A 17,398-nucleotide genomic window follows, 5' to 3' on the forward strand; every position below is an offset into this window, starting at 1 on the left:
TATTAGCATCTCTGTTGTCTGAAGGCAAGAGAGCCAGGGCTGTATCTGCAAGGCAATGTCTTACAGGATGAGATTTGGAGACTGAATGTTGGAAATTATTACGGAACTACAGACCCACTGAAGAACAGTGCAGGTGCTAAGAGGAAAGGAGCTACGAGGCTACACTGGAGAAACTTTCTGGCAGTAGGACCTATCCAGCCACTTAGCAGTGCCTCAATAAAAATGATCATTCCTGTATACCATCAGGTTATGTGTAAGGGTGCCTCCACAGCGTAAGCCGATATGCTGTACTGAACGGTCTTGGCTGGGAGAGGGATGCTGGAGGAGCCCTTCCTAGAGGATGCCCCCGTGGCACCACCTCCTCCTCCTCGGCTCGGCGGTGCCACCCGCCGGCTGCTGGCATTACCACACCACCACACCTGGATACAGGACAGGAGCTCCTCGCTGCACAGCTGGGCTTCCACCTTCCTCAAACAATCCGAGCCTTTGAACCACTACCTTTTGTACAAGCTTGCCAGGGATAACCACCTCCAGTTCTGCACAGCTTTCAGAAGCTCTGTTAGTCCTTCCGCCGGAGAAGAGGAATTTACTGAGTCAACAAAATCTCCTGACAGCATTGGTGCCTGCAGGAATCTATCAAAAAGCTATTAAAATCTATTAAAAAGCTGAGCATTCAAAGTGGGAGTCAGGATGTCACTGCATTTGCAAATTCAAAAAGGGAAACACATTCACAAGCCTCTAATGAAGGAATGTGGTGTGCAAAGAACAAGTTATAATGAGATGCTATGTTCCTTCCCCCATCTTTTAGAACAATAAATAAAAAAGGATTTATTGTCCTGTAAAATATGAGAGAGAGATTATTCAGAGGACAGTGGTCTTCATTCTGTTAGACTGACAGACACAACTCTGGACTCAAATCATCTAATGACAGAACCTCCATTAATCCACAAAGCTTGGTTGTATCACGGGAATATGCAAGGCTGTTGCTACATTTAATAAATTTTCCTTCTGAGGAAAGTTAAACATTTTGATAAAGTGCAGAAAGCATTTAAGGAGAAAAGAAGTAATTACTGTGTCAGATTTTCATAATGTTAGAATTATAGAACTGTTTAAGTTGAAAGGGACCTTAAAAATCATCTAGCTCCAACCCCCCTACCATGTTCCAGACGTTATTCAAAGCTGGATAGTTGGGCAGAAACAGACACCAAAACTCCCAAACCCTTCAGAAAACATAAATAGAAAAATGGTTAACAGAGAGAGTGTGCATGCTTTTTAGTCAGAGCACTTCCAAAACATCAATAATGGGACAAGTCAGAGGGGAAAAAAAGACAGGGAAGGGGGGGAGAGGGAAATGAGGTATATGTATCCCTGACATTAAATAATTAAGACAGATATATATGCATGGATAATCCCTCTCAGACACTTTCATATGAAAGCATATCAACAATGAAAAGATTAAGTCTTTACAGACTGGCAGTACCTTCCCACCACTGCAGCTGGCACATCTTCCAGCAGAGAATTGCTGAATGTACAGCTGGCAGAACTCAGCTCAGCAAGACAGATGGGTTTGGCCTCTGCCACGCCATGTGCAGGTAAAAGGCAAACTACTTAAATCCAGTTCTTTCAGACTGCTGTGGGTGTGCAGACAGCTCTCAGAAACTACTCAGGATATTGGCAAAGGTGGCAGCTTTCTGGAGAGCAGCAGTGACAAACAGCTGAGCAGGTAACCCTGTGAGCTATAGCTGCAGTGGGTGAAGGCACTATAAGCCATGTAGTCCAGTGCCATGGCAACTAACAATTCCACTGAAAAGACTTCATTTTGAAAGTTGCACAAGGAGCTACTGCACTTGTTTCACAATCAACTCTTTTCTTAAACTCTTGATTTCTTAAACTTGATTGTTTCACAATCAACTCTTTTCTTAAACTCTAAGAAAAGAGTTGATTGTTGCCTCTACTTAAACTTTCACTTCTGCAATTTGGCGCTCCAGTTGGGTAAAAGCCTTTAGGAACCACCAAAAGGAAGGCATTTAAACAAGGAGGAAGTTTTTATCTCTCTGGATTTTGCCAGTTGAGTCTGTGCTTAGCTCAACAGCAGCATTAAATTATTTCTCAACAGAAATTCTGTATTTCTGCAGAACCCAGAAACTCTGCACACCTACATGACGATAAGTAGCATTTCAAGTCACCCTGTAATGATGCCAATCCACATGAAACCAGGGAACACTTACAAAACAGATGTAAGTGAAACCTGAGTTTGTACTGATGGCTGGATCACAAGTCAAAGACAACTCAAACACACCTTTACATTTTCCTTAGCTAGCACTGCCACATTTTTCAGTGACACAGAGTGACCCCATTGCCCCCCATCTCACCACCCCAAGTGCCAACTGTTGCAGAATTTTTTAATTTAGCTCCTGAAAAACTTGAGAAACAAAATTCACCTACCTCACGAACCCTTAAGTTCCTCTAGGTACAAACCAACAAGTGCTTCTAGTAGAAGCACTTTACTAGGAACGCAGCAGAAGTTTGTATTTTGGTGTGTTTGGGGTTTTTTATATCATCATACTACCAAAGCAGAAAGAATTTACAGGTTTGTTCATTAACTGTTCTCCTGTTTTCCTTTTACAGATTTTATTTCCAGAACAGTGTGGTCAGAACTTCAGAGAGAGAAGAAAGTTCTTTTAGTTCTCAAATTATTGATTTTATGACATTCAAATCTGCCAAAAGTTACATCCTGATCAATAAATCACTGTAAACCCCAGGAAGCATTACTCCAGGGCTTATCTTTCCTATGGCAAGGCCCATACTGCCTCAGAAAAGGTGCTCTTTGGTTGTGGGCCAGCTGCTCAACCACTCCACAAATAACATTTTCACTGCAGATTTCTTTTTTTTCCCTAAAATAAGACTCCTCCTTAGGAGTCAGCCATCCATGCACACACTGTGTGAGCAGTAGAGAAAGCTGCTTTGAGGATAGCTAAAGTTTTCTGTTCCTTTTCTTCTCTTTGAGAAAGAATTCCTTGCGAGATGAAACCAGAGTTCTCCAAATCTAAGAATTCATTCCAACAAAATACCAAGACAAAATCTGGAATGAGAAGTAAATCATATCTAAATCATATATCTATATCTAAATCATATCATATAAATCATATCTAAAATCATTTAAGAGTATCTAACAAATTACAATCCAGAAACGCAGATGTGTATATGACTCACCTCATATATTAAGGTACAAATATTTTTTTTCTGAAGTACTTGGAAAAAAAAAATCTAAAAAGGAATTTATAATTAATTTAGTTACTTAGACAGCTGGGGGGGTGAGGGGGAAACAAGCCATCACACAAGCCCTTTGACATCTTGTTTAAAAATATGCAGTTAATTTACTTACTTCCTTGCACTTCAAGAGACAAACATGAATATGAATTAAGACTGAAGTCTTGAACAGTATACATCAATTTATGAAAGAAATAGCTCTGCCAAAAAACCTGAACCCCATAAAACATTGAAGACTAATCTTAAAAATAACTAAAATAAAATGCAATAATAAACTAACTACTGCCTATAACAACAGTGAGCTTTAGAACTGAGAAACAAGATAAAGGTATTTTTGCAAGGTTTAAGTTAGTACCAGGTATTTTGAACTATACAATTCTGTTTGCTTTTATAGGAAGGATATCCAAAGTTAGTTATCATTTTAAGAAGGCTTACAGAATATGAGAAAAGTACATTAGCAAGCTATCAAAGCAAACATATTTTAATATACTTCAGCATGAATATAACTCACCAGTACTATAATATCTTTTAAGTTCTGTGCGTCTGATGTCTTTCAGTTGATTGTACTTTTTCTTTTTCTTTTCCTTGTCTGGAGCAGTTTCCTTTTCCCCAGGAAATTTACAGTTGTCTTCAGAGGAACTGATTTGCTCCAAAATAACTTTACTTTCATCATCTTTCTCAGAAGGTGTTTTGGAAACAGGAGATCCAGGGGAATTGGCAGAGACAGTCTCAGTGGTTTGTTTGACTTGCCTTTTCTTTTTCAAACTGTGCATAAAGAAAAAAAAACCCACATTAAGATTTAGCCAACCTCTAGAGACAAGTAAACTCACTTTCTAAATTGATCTTTAAAAAAATTAATTTAATATCAGAATTCCTTACAACCCTTTAAAAATCACACACTTGGCATCAGTAACTTGGTAACTTAGATGATGCTACCTTATACTCTTTCTTCCATTATATCATAATCTCAAGGATACCTTCTCAAGAATAACAAAGTTTTTACTGTTGTTTACTGAGGAGAAGGAACAAAGAAAAAGAAACAAACAAACCATTGAAAAACTGGGGGTTTTTAAAAGGACCATACATCTGAATGTAAAAACAAGGTACTGAATTCATGTTTTCAAGATGAAGCTTGGTATAAAATAAAACCTCAGATTAACACCACAGCTAACAACAATGCCACAGTCCACTGCTCCTGCTTTATAAAACCATCTGTTCTCATATAAACTTGTTATTTTTTTCCATTTTGTCCAAGGTTATCTCCTAGAGGCCACTCATGCTACTCCACAGCTGTTCTGGCACAACCCACACTAGCTGGTATTCCAGGTGTCACCCAGGAGCTCCTTCTGCAACATTATCAAGGTAGTCACAAACTGCTCGTGCCAGAACATTTTCCAGCTGCCTAGATTTCTTCTGAGAGAAATCTTCATGAGCTGCCTATAGATTTTCCAACTTATCACTATAGCAACAAGAGTATTTTCTTTTTAGAAGACTCCTTAAAGCACAGATCAAGTGAGAAAGATGCTTCAGGAATCCTAACACAGAATTTTCTGCTAAATCACCATCTATAGCACTGAGTTTGCTTAGTGAGAGCAAAGACTGACTTTATGGGTTGAGGGTCACTGTCACTAAAATAGCTTCCAGTTAATCACTGACTCATACCATCCAAAATGAAAAACTAATCTGTCTAATGCTCCTTCTCTTCAGTCCATTAACTTATTGGTTACAAGGTACTAAGGGAGTGAGTAGTATATTTATCTTGTTGATGCCAAAAACTTTGCTTTGTGCACAGGAAGAATTATGCATAGAAAATACAGACAACCAGTGAGTCACCACAAATGGGAAAAGGTCTCATGAGCTCACAGCAGTAGCTTACGTAAGTGAAAACTTAATACAATAAGTTATTAATATAATGCAGGAATTTCAGAGATTCTTTTTTCCACCTTTTATGTTTATTTGCTTTTCATGTATTCTTTTAGACCACAACATAAAAATACGTACAAAGAGCAACTGCAAATTTTAGAAAGACATTTCGGGCTACAGACCATTTTTTAAAAAATAAAATACGAAAACCAGTTCCAAGTTCAGAATGCTTAGACTGAGAAGGATCAGTTTCTCAGACTACATGTGACCAACACTTTCCAGTGAAACACTTCAAAATACAATAGTATTGTTATATTGTTTGTGTTACAAACTGTGTCTATCACATATGTACGTATATATATTCTTTCATGCTTCTCAAAATAGAGATTCACATCTTGCAGCCAATCTAGTGATCTGTCTCACAGATCTGTAAGACAACTAGCATTAGTAGCTCATGCTCTGCGCAGCAAGAGATAGTTACTGTATATGAAATTTATGGATTCAGTCCTGACTACATATGAAAACACCAGACAGGGATTTAGAAAAGATATAAGTGAATACATCTATATAACATATAGAGTGTTTAAACTAAGTGCTAAACTAGACTAATTAAAATTTGCATATGCAAATGAGGCTTATTTTTAACTAGTAAGCCACATCCCTTCTAAAAGGCTGCTGTAGCAATCACAAAACATTACAAACACTCTGCATGCACAATGTGTCTATTTAGCTCTGGTGTAAATCTTGGCAACACAGCCCTCAATGCTGAAATGGCATATTCCTACCCAATTACAGACTTTTAAATGAGCCACATTCCTGACTTTTGACTCCAGTGACTCAATGACCTTCCTGTGTGTGTGCATATCACAGGACACCCAAGTCACCTGCTTCAGTAGATGAGAACAAGCTAACATCCACTGGCACCCCATTTCTACTCACACTGCAGCAGAGACTTCTGTCTTCAGATTCACAGTCTATTTGTTTTGATGACAACTTGTTTAGTAAGCTTTCTGTAGTATGAATGTAGTATCTCAAAACAACAGGAGAGCCACTAGTGGAAACATAGAACCCTTTCTGGCAGAGGGGAAAAAAGAATAGAGTAAAACCTCTCTAGAGATCAACAGTCCTTGTGACAATACTAACAGCTTCTGTCAGTACTTTGCTTAAAACATTCTCATTTGAACGGGAGTTTTCAAAGATGGCCCCTGGCAACTTTTAGAATGAAGAGCTAAAACAGAACTGGTCCATTAGTGATAGAAAAAAGGAAAGCAGAAAGGAAAGTCTGAACTGACACACTGCAATGCAGCTGCCTGGTTCTTGTCCTCACTGTTTAATCCTGCAGCGCTCCCATCCCTACAGCACACTGGGGGCTCATTACACAATGTACAGCATCCCCAGCACACAGCTGCTGCTGCTGTGAACGGACAGTGCCCTCCGTATTTCAGGTACAAGTGATCAAGGATCTGGGGACTCCATAATTTCTGTTCCATGAGGACTACGTAATTTCTATTCCATCACCATGGAAGCTCTCAGATTTTCAGATGGTGCCAAGCTTACTCCTCCTGCCCACTGCTCTGTTTCAAGGCCATGACCATCTAACACCAAAAGTGCTAATCTTGGCACTAGGAAAAAAGATTAAAATAAGACCAATCATCCATGACATTCCAGACGGGACTCTAACTAGGGTTGTGATCTCTGCTTGCAAGAGGTTTCTTCCTGAGGCTTCTAAAGCCTGGTAAAAATTACCAAAACCCCTCCAATTCACCCCTCCTGAAAAGCCTTGCCTGTAATATATCAAGGAACCAAAACAAGCCTTCAACAGCATTTAAAGCCATAATGGCAGCTTCAAACCTTCTATGCTTTTTGACATTATGCACCCTCTTAGTAAAGCAAAGCCCGGTATACAAACAAGGCAATTCATTATTAATGCACACTTGGTACAGTGCAGCAGAGACCGGGCTGTGAAGAGCACAGATAAAGGGTTTACTGCATCTTAAACTCCATTCCCTTGAGGTACCTCCCTCAGCCTCCACTCATCCTTCTCACACAGACCTGCACATCCCACACAAGATGCCAGTCCTTCTCCTGCTCAGATTTCAAACCCATCATCTCCTAAAGAAGGTAGGGGCTGAAAGTCTAATCTACTCTTCTCTCAGGTATTTCCCAACCTTCACAACAAGAGCTGCTATGAATGATGGTTTTAAGAACCTAATTTGTTGAATTATTTCTTTTTTCAACTACCGTGGAAGATTTTGAGTGGGTTTGTTCAGTTTCTAAGGGGGGTATGTCTGTGAACAAATCTAATGTTCAGTTTTGTCCTAACAGTTATGAAAGTAAAAGGGAGCTGAACAACAACAACAAAAAAAAGAAACCCCTCAGTTTGTTCTTGTTCTGCAATTAAATCAGCCTTTCAGGCAAAACAAGATGCATACAGTGAATTCATGAAGTGTTGCTGCAGAAAATGCTTGGTTTTCAGTATCAGTTGATGGATATGTTGTGTTCCACAAAGAAAGCTGCTGGGGGAAGAAAGAAAAAGAAAGAAACAGGGAGGGCAGGATAAACAAACATCTTATCTGCAAAAACACTCCTGTTTATGACTAAAGTCTTACACAGCTGTAATTTCAATTAGACACCAGATAACATTTTTCAAGCTAGTTGATTCTGACAGGCAGAACATTTCTTCTGAGTTTATACAGAGGGGGATCCGTTTTCAGCCCCTCAAGTGCCTTCTGAGCAACAACCAGTAAGGCAGTTTCTAAGTTTGTCCAAATAAAAAGTTTGCCAGCAAAAGCAAAACTTACTGCAATACAAAGATCATTTAATTTAATAAAGACTAATGCTCTGAAATGGAAACAATCTCAGAGTAGGCAGGTAAAAATGCAAGGTTAGCAGCACTTACTTAAATTAATTTGCAACTGACTGTTTAATACTTTGAGCACTGACTTACAGGAAAAGAGCTAGGAAGCATTCCAAGAAATGGCCTACTTCATGTTCCAGACCCAACTGTATTTGACTGCCTATGAAAGGCAAATAACTATTTTTTAGAATAAAACAGCCTGAATTTCCCATTACACTTACAAGGTAGGTGGTTAGGGTAAAAAGAAAACTGCTCAGAGAAAAGAGGGGTGATTTTATCTGCCAACTTCCACTAGAAACTACAAGTAACCAGTAAAGCAACTCTAACACTGAGATAATAAAGACATGGAAATCCAACAGTAACTTCTTTCCTAGAAATTTCATTTTGTTTTGCTTAGCATTTATTCAATAGAGGTGTCTAACAGACAATTCAATAGAACCTCATTCAATACGTAATATCACAGTCAAAGAGCACCAGGTCCTTATCACAGGATGTTCTAAAAAACTCCCGTGATAGTAAGGCATGTTTTTTATGATATATTAGATTAATAAAGATGATACACCATGAACAACTCTTGCTTTAGAAACAAAACCATCTAAAAAAGTGGCCCTCCAAAAAATATAAACAAAAGAAGGGGGAAGGGAGAAGAAATCTTTTTATCTTTCAGCTGACAAGCTAAAGTTTTCCTTTTTGGATATTTTCCACAATGTGCATCCTCTAAAATGTGCCTTGATATCTGGCATACAATCATCTTAACATCCTGCAGAGCACAAACAGATCATGTCCCTCAAATATCATATTTAGAAATCTATTTATGCATATACACAATAAGATTACAAAAAAACCTTTTAAAACACTTCAAACACCTTAATCTGTTTTTTGTTCCCATTAAGATTCCTTTTGTATAAAAATGACATGTACCCCAATTATTTACTTCAGAGTTAATAATTTTAATTTAAATCTCTGCACTGATTAGAATATATACTAGTTTCTTTCTACCCTCCATGCCTTTCTCCATGGAAGAGATAAATAATCAAATGTCATGTCAAGAAAAACCCCTACCTACCTACCTACAGAAATCTGACAGCAAAAATCGCCTTTAGTCACCCGCTGGGCTGATCTTAATCAGTCCTTCTCTCCCTGCACAGATCAACCCTTTCCCCTTCACTCAGCCAGCTCAGGCATGGCCCTGCTCTCATCCCATCCCATGGAACCTGAAGAATAAGCAAATCTCAGACAAAATAAATCATTGCTGCTTGCAAAGCCAAAGGAAGTCAGACTGCTTGGCAGACCATAACACTTAACCCAGACCTTCCCAGTGCAGCTACTTTCACTTCAGCACAGAAACAAATACAAAGCCATTCACCTCCAGAAATCTTCCTAAAACTGAACAGCATCCACCCCACAAGGAAGCACACTCCATGGAACACCAGCCATTTCACGTTGGCACATGTCCTGTTTTGGAAACAAGCAAGCCACAAGGCTGTGTGTTTACTATTAAAACAGACTATTAAGGCAAATGTAAGGGAGAGAACACATCTTTTGCCAGACATTTAAAGAATATCTTTATATATTTATATCTTTATATCTTCCACAGAGAGATTAAAAAAACCTACAAAAAAATCCATTCTGAAAAAGTTATCAAGGACAACCATGTAGTTGCAGTATACTGGTTGCAGACACTCAAAACTGTCCATAACCTGGTCATTTCAAAGGACAAAAAACAACTCCTGAAAGCTCTGATGTTAGTAGCACAGGTCAAAGCTGGAAATTTCCACTTTTATTGGAGCTCCTGTTACTGATTGACAGCAAGTACCAGAACCATGCTTCACAGATGGTGAGCCAGCAGCAATGCTCAAGAAAGCTGGAATGCTCCAGAGAGTGAAGTGTGTACTGACAATCCAGGGTATGTCTGGTTTCTTCCCAATATGGCCATTAACTTAAAAACCAAGTTACTACATCTGTTTCATCATCTGTAATGTGGAGGGGAGGATTTGTAGCAAAGTTGTTCTGGAATTTTAATGACACTACACTTTCTGATAAGTTCTTAGATTAAGTAAAATATGTTAATCTCCCCTCCCCAGTTTTCTGACTTAGATCAGGGAATTTTAAGTATCCCATCTAACATATTTTATGTTTATTTAAGGGGTGGGAATAATCCCTGTTTGCCTGGTTTTTGTTTTCCTAAATTTAAGACGACAGCGTTCCCACACACCTTAACAAACTTTCCACTTTCAAAGGCAAAAGTATCCCCATCTTTTGTGTTTACTTGGCAAAAAAGGTTATGATGTATTCAGCACTCAGTTGCTATGACAACAATTTAATAAAATCTTTCCCATAGGAAAAGGATTCTGGAAAGCTATTTTGCTTGCTTTAGACATCTATTTGATTCTCTCCCTTACAACCTTAGTTACTGCAAGCTCTCAAAGAACAGCCTCAGGCAGAAGGCAAAATTAAGAAGTCATTCCCTTCAGATGATGCCTTTAACTTTGCCAGAAGTTCACTTAATAGGCTTATTCAGTCAGAGCAGCACCACAGAACGATTTTGTCACAGATACCAACTTGATTTTTAACACACTCCCATGGTGCTCCTCCTGATTTCGTCTGCTGACAGTGCCAGATACTCTCTCCTACTGTGGTGTTCATTCATCATCCCAAAGGGCTCCTACACATGCCAGGAATTCTTCTGCAAGTAGCTCAAGAAGACACTCTCCCTGCACTGAATCCCTGGCAAGGAAGGGATGGCCCTGCCCTGTCACCTCCAGACACTGCTGACTCCCAGCCGCTCTCCCCACTGAATCCCAGCCCCTCGAGCCACCACTGCCCTCCACATCAGCTGAGTGAAACTGCAAGGAAAAGGGAACTGCAGTTACACAGCTAGGGAGGATGTTACAGAGAAGCTGCACAGAAGGAGTCACACTGCAGTAAACTTTTTTATTTTGATGAGGACAATAAGCTCATCAAGCTGGCTGACGCATCTCAAGTTTCTCCAAAGCTTTGGTAAACTCCTCACTCCCTGCCTCAACTGAACACTCTTCATAAAACCCAAATTCCCTGAAAAAAAGAGGAAGGCCCTTTATCATTAATATTTAATTAACATAGGGAAACAAAATGCAAGAATTGAGAACAATCCCAAAGGCAACAAGAGAGTACATGGAAAGCTCTGGGGGATGTGTGCTGCTCCATACAGTGGTTGCTCCACACCCACTTTCTCAGATCACCCATGTAACAAAATTTCCTGATAACAGAAAGCAGTTTTAGTATTGATTAAACTGCCTGAAAACAGAAAGAAATGTAGAGCTCAGTGACTCAAAAGGCAATAAACATCCGCAAGGAAGCAATAAAACAGTAGGTGAAAATCAATGGTCATTTACAGCATAACCCACAGGAAATGTGCCACACATCATGCAGCAGTAATGTAGCTGGAGACCACCTCCAGGGAAAAAAAAACCTCAAGGAGTGCTATCTTAGTATTTCTTATATGAGAAGTACCAAAGATACCAAATTAAATTCTTTCAAGAATTACATTCAGATCAAAGTGAAATGCAGACAATAATAAATAGCTTAGGCATGTTGTTTGCCAAAGATGTAAAAGGTAAAGAGCCAATATGATGTAAAAAGATGTAAAAAGGTACAAAGAGCCAATATGAAAATTCATCATGGCAGGGTCACGGAGAAATCAGTGACAGGGATACAGTCTTTCAGTTTTGGTGATTTGGTTGGTTTGTTTTGGTTTTAGGAGCTTGTATGGTTTTTTTTCTCAGAAGGAATCTACATGGCAAACTGTTAGAAGGCTCCACACACGTGGGCAGACTCCTGAAGGATACCTGCAGGCACTCCCATTTTTTTTCCCCACCCTTCATTCTTCAGCATCCATGCCTGGCCCCAGCAGAAATCAACAATGGTGAGTGCAACAGTAAGGAGGCAAAAAGCACAGCAAACCTCCAGAGCTAAACACTATTTGAGGAAAAGGAGACTTGTTTCAAAGCCTGTAGCTCAAAGAAGCACCTTAAAGCCACTTCTGTCAGCAAGAGAAGGTGCCTCTCTCTATCTCTCTGCGCTCACCACTGATTCTGGCTCCAGGAGCTGTCCCCATTCTTGCACAAACCCATTTGCTGCAGCTGCACAGGGACCAGATCTGGGAAACTATGTAGGTTAAAGGCAACCCAGCAAAAGTACCAATAAATGAATAAATTTTTCAAAATCGGATCACTCCGCTATTAGATCCCACTTGGCTGTGCTAGCATTTGTGTCAACACAAAAAGAGGCAGCCTTTTGTAAGCAGAGGCAAGACTGCTCCTCCAAGCAGGCACTTTGCTGAGATGGAAGGGCTGTCAAGCAACTGCCTCTGTTATGTTACTTGAGACCAGTAAAAAGAGGATGCCAGAAAGCCAAGCCAGGCACACACCACATCATGCCCAACAGACCTCTGGACTGGAACATTGAAGTGGTCATGGCAGATTCTTCCCACTTATCCAAAAAAGGTGCTTTGATGATGGGAAATTTTCATAAACATTGGCACTCCGAGGGCTGGAAGATAAGCAGCTTCCCCTGCTGCAAAAAGGAAACAGTGACTTTGTTCCTGCTTCTCCAACAGGAGCCCAGAGAGAAGAAAGTGTTGTTTTCTCCATAAAAAGCATCTTAATGTTGAGTAAGTTGACACAACTCAGTAAGTGAAGTCATCTGTCAGTGTTTCCTGACCAAAAGGGTTGGGGTGATCCAAAAGTTGCTATGGTTGAGAAGTCAGTGACCAAAGTAAAGTCAAAAATTCAACAGTTTTCTTACTTAAATGAGCAATAATAGAGCTATCTTAGAAAGGGAGAAGACTTGGATTTAAAGTACCTGTCTCTGCATTAGCCTTTGCTTTTCTTCAGAAAGTTACTTTGCAAATTACCATTTAAATGTCGAGCTGCTCTGCATCACTGCACCAACCTCTATGGCATCAAACTATCAATTTAATACAGCTGTAAACAAAAACAGTTTAAAAAAGAAAACACAAAGGAAAAAAACCCACATTTTCTCCTTTATATTATTAATAGACAAGGCCAAGGGTTTTTCTTTTAAAAAAAGGCACTAAATGGAAGCCAAACTGATGGCTTTAAATGCTAACTTTCATAATAACACCAAAATTATCCCAATGTCACCACATATTTCTCAAGAATTCTGTTAGTAACAGCTGGATATCACAGTATAAGAGATGCTGTGCACAGGCCTCCAAACAGTTTGAAAATTTATCTATTCAAGAACAAATTTAGAGCAAAAAGCACAGCAACGTGAGTGGAAAAAGGTTTTATTTAAAGTATTTCAGAGTAATTGCTAAAAACAAATCTCAACCAACCAAATGCATCTCTCATTTCTTAACATTGTCCTCAAACAACTTGCATTCATTGTCCTCAACTTGCAACCTATTTTGCATGTTGAGCAGTTTAATGGCTTTCCTGAACAGACTATCCATGAACTGGCATGCAGCATAGAAGAAATGTCCAAGTTCATTTAGGATATTGTAACATGGATTAAAGTTCTGAAAAGACACACTGCCATGCTGTCATGGAGGAATAAAAAAGAATCTGTAGTTTCAGTGTTCAGAATAATGGGTGATATTGTCTCATACAACAGATATTTCATAAGTGAGAATCATGATCAATCTACACCCTGAACAGGTGTCTGCATCATATTCTGTATGACTAATATGGCACCACCTTTTTAATACTGTAGTGAATAGGCCATTAACCACAGGTATAAAGATTACAAGACAGGGAGAGGTGAACAGGTGTCTGCATCATATTCTGTATGACTAATATGGCACCACCTTTTTCATACTGTAGTGAATAGGCCATTAACCACAGGTATAAAGATTACAAGACAGGGAGAGCTTGTCTTTGTGGGACAGTCACATGGCAGGCCTGTACAAATGCAACTTCTAACAAGCATAACCTTAAAATGAGAATTTAACATGGTCTGATATTTTTCAGCAGTCATACCATTACATTAGTGTAGTCGGTCCTCAATTACACTCACAGATAAAATGTGTATTAATTACTACTTCTTAAAACTGCTCTGTGGGTTTTATATCAAATATTATATTACTTATGGATTTATTTTTGCCTGAAGAATATTTGCATTTTTTCATTTTCACTTCAACTGAAACTTTTAACCTGCAGTCAAAATATATATGGCTGGAAGGGGAAGAAGCAATTACTTCAGGGAAAGTGAAAAAGCAAAAATAAACCTTGCCCTCTGTCAGCGTGATGGAAGATGGGAAGACAAGAGGCTCTGCTCTATCTCCATGTTCTCTAGATTCTGTAAGTCCATGAGGTCTCACTGCCCTTGAGGCAGTAGCTGAGCTAGAATAATAAGCTGAGGAAGCCAGGAAGTTAGAGTGCTCCTGGATTGAATCCTGCGAGGCAGCCCTTCTGCTCCTTGCAGCAGCACACCCAGGAGGCTGAGTGCTGCCGCCTCCTCCCTGCACATGCAGAGCAGGAAGGTGGTGGGGACAAGCAGGCCAGCAGCTATCTTCAGCCTCCTGGTATTTTCAAGGACAACAACTATCAAATCCAGCCAGCCCACGCCAGATAAGGGAGGTGCTCTGTGACATTGTGTCCTGCTGCCTGCCATTATGCCCACCAGTCCGTTCCCTTCTGGGCTGGGAAGGAAAGCTTCCTGGCATGCTGGGTGCTCCCCCTGCTATGGCAGGTGGGCAGGGAGCTGCTGACCTCCCCTCCCCTCTGGTGCTCTGGCACTTCTCCTTGCAGCCACAGCACTTTGGACCTGCTCCCAGCACTCGTGCCTGGACAGCTCAGCTCCTACAAGCAGCCTTCACTGCTCTGTAACACCTATAAGTAGAGTTCCTCACATGCATTTAATTGCTCAAAAGCATCTGTCCATAGAACCAGAGTCATATGCTGTAGTTTTGGTTTGCCAAAAAAACAGTTTTGGCAGTATTTGGAACAACAAAAAAATCCTTCTTAGGCTCACGCAAGCAGAACTGCAACATGCAGCAGCTGCTGTAGTCCAGGTGGAAAGAGCAACATCATCTTTTTAACATTTAATTCCCTAACAGATAGTGAACATACAGATAAATCTTCTGCTTGAGGAGATTTGACTTTTAAAGATTGTCTGATGGAAACATGTGATTGACACCTTCTAACCATTTATTTATAGAAGCAATACTGAAAGTAAAAATCCATTACAGAAATGCACTGTTATGCCAAAACCATAATATAATTTAAACTAAGCTTACTAGTGATTGGCTAGCTGTTAAGCTTACACCCACTGAAATAAAAATAGCCAGTCCAGAAAAATAGTAGCAAAAGCCTGAAGTTATTAGCAGTATATTAAGTGTTATACAAGAATACAAGACAAGTTCTCTGTGCCAGAAACTGCTGTCTCACAGGAAAATACTCTTAATACACTATTAAGACACCCAGAGAGCTGATTTATGGCTTATTTACATTACAAAGGTTTTCCAGTATAAGGATAATTATCTCCCTCCTCCCCAAATTCCTAAACACTCCTGCTGCTCTCCTTGGGATATTCTCTCACATAAATCAATAGGAGGAATCCCACAGATCTCGGTGGACTAACATGAGAGACTTAAAGCATAGGTAACACACATCTTCAAATTTCAGATGATCCCAGGAAACACTCCTTGCTCAGACTACAGAGTAGTATAGAAAAAAAAAAAAAAACACCCAAAACCTACGCTTACAACTCACCTCCACATAATCAGATTGGCAGGAGCAAGGTGGGGTGGAAGAAATCCCTTCCAAACACAGTCTGGAAGCTGGATTAACACTGAGGGCATGAGAGTTTACCATGGGGAGCCTAAGGCCACCAGGAATATGCATGCAGCCTCTTACCCTGTTCAAAGCTCCAGAGAAGAAGCAAAAAGCTTCATTTCCTTGGGAAGGCAAGAGTAGGGAGCCCAATGCCTAAAGGCATGCAGCAAAAACTACAGAACGTGCATCTAGCAGTTCAGATATAGTGCAAGCAGACAGGTATCCCGTGTACCCACAGAGTACCCACAGTATTTCCTCTCTTACCAACAGAATTGCCTTAGTTAGCTCTATAGTGCTTTCCAGTCTCTCAGACAGAGGGGGAAAACTGCCCCTTTCCAAAAGCATGTTCCTGCAGCTATCATTCATACCTTTCCCCTTAAACATGCAGCACCCTTAGCAGAAATAGACTATACAGTGTAGCATGGCACATGGCAAAACCATAAGGCAAAAGCCTCAAATGATGGCAGATACAAAGGCAGGCAATTTTATTTGTGAGCCAGAAACACTCTCCCTGATGGTGCATGTCTATCTTCTTATCAACCTGCTTTCTTCAATCCAGCAAACTCTAACATAGCTCACAATGCCAACTGTTCTCCTTCTCAAAATACTGTACAGCCCACTCCCTATTCCCCATGGTACAAAGCACAGGAGAGCTGACCAGGACTGCTGCCAAAAGGAGGTAAGATAGCTGCTATTTCTCAGAGCATGAGCAGAAGCTGATGAACAGCACCACTAAAAAGTCAGTACCATTAGGCATCTCTTTAGGTGGCTGCTTCTGGAAGGTGCCTTCATGCTGGGGCAGCTCAGTGATGGCAGGTCTGCCATCCATAAGAGACATGGCAAAACCAGAAGGCTGAATGTGACCACCTTTCAGCAGCATCTTACACAGCCTCACTTCAAAACTGACCATGCAACCACACTTCTGCCAAGTATTATACTACATTTCCACCAGTGTTTAGGGTGGACTTAATTTTAAAACAGTTCACTGGGGTTAAGCAGAATTTTATGCAGTAGATACATAAAGTGCCTAGGAACAGAAGAGAACACCTGGGAGGCTGAAAGGACAAGACCGGGTCTGCAGACACTACAGAAACAGTGCCATTTAAAAATGTAATTATATCAGATACAGTAAGAAGTCTGTATCTCACCTATCCAAAAAGACAGCTTCTGAAACCTACGCATTTCATCATTTTTAAGATATCTCTTTAAATCCTTCCAATAGCAAAAAGGTAAATGGCATAGCCCACTAGGAATGTCCAGCACAGCCCTCAGTGCCGGGCATTCCCAGCTGTAGGCTGCAGGGAAGGGAAGTAGAGGAAGACAAATTAAATTGCAACTATGTTAATAGCCACTGTTATCCAAACTACACAGATGCCTACATCAAAAGGCCCATCATGTAACTATTTATGTTCTGTCAAGGCTGATAAGAGACACCCAAAGGTCCCTTTGGGAAAAGCAAATTTAAGCTCATTGCTAACAATCCAACCTTACAAGAATCTTGCAAGGTGAAAAATTGTGATATTACTGGTGTGACACAGTACATTTGGAGAATAACTAAACTCTCTTCTCTGCCTAGTCTCCTCTCAAAGAAATCAAGAAAAACACAAAACTCCACCTTTCTGTCCTAAAA

At 40.1% G+C, this 17,398-nt stretch overlaps 1 protein-coding gene across 4 annotated transcripts in view; it reads right to left on the reverse strand.

The window, feature by feature from the left end:
• NCOA7 (nuclear receptor coactivator 7) overlaps positions 1 to 17,398 on the reverse strand; it is a 78,700-nt gene that overhangs the window by 36,895 nt on the left and 24,407 nt on the right. For all 4 annotated transcript variants that reach the window (XM_059842168.1, XM_059842169.1, XM_059842170.1 and 1 more), the window contains one exon: positions 3,782 to 4,035. In XM_059842168.1, coding sequence (XP_059698151.1) covers positions 3,782 to 4,035 — 254 coding nt within the window. The remainder of the gene's footprint in view (positions 1 to 3,781; positions 4,036 to 17,398) is intronic.

Source organism: Haemorhous mexicanus, chromosome 3 (genome assembly GCF_027477595.1).
Source record: "Haemorhous mexicanus isolate bHaeMex1 chromosome 3, bHaeMex1.pri, whole genome shotgun sequence".
Taxonomy (NCBI): Eukaryota; Metazoa; Chordata; class Aves; order Passeriformes; family Fringillidae; genus Haemorhous; species Haemorhous mexicanus.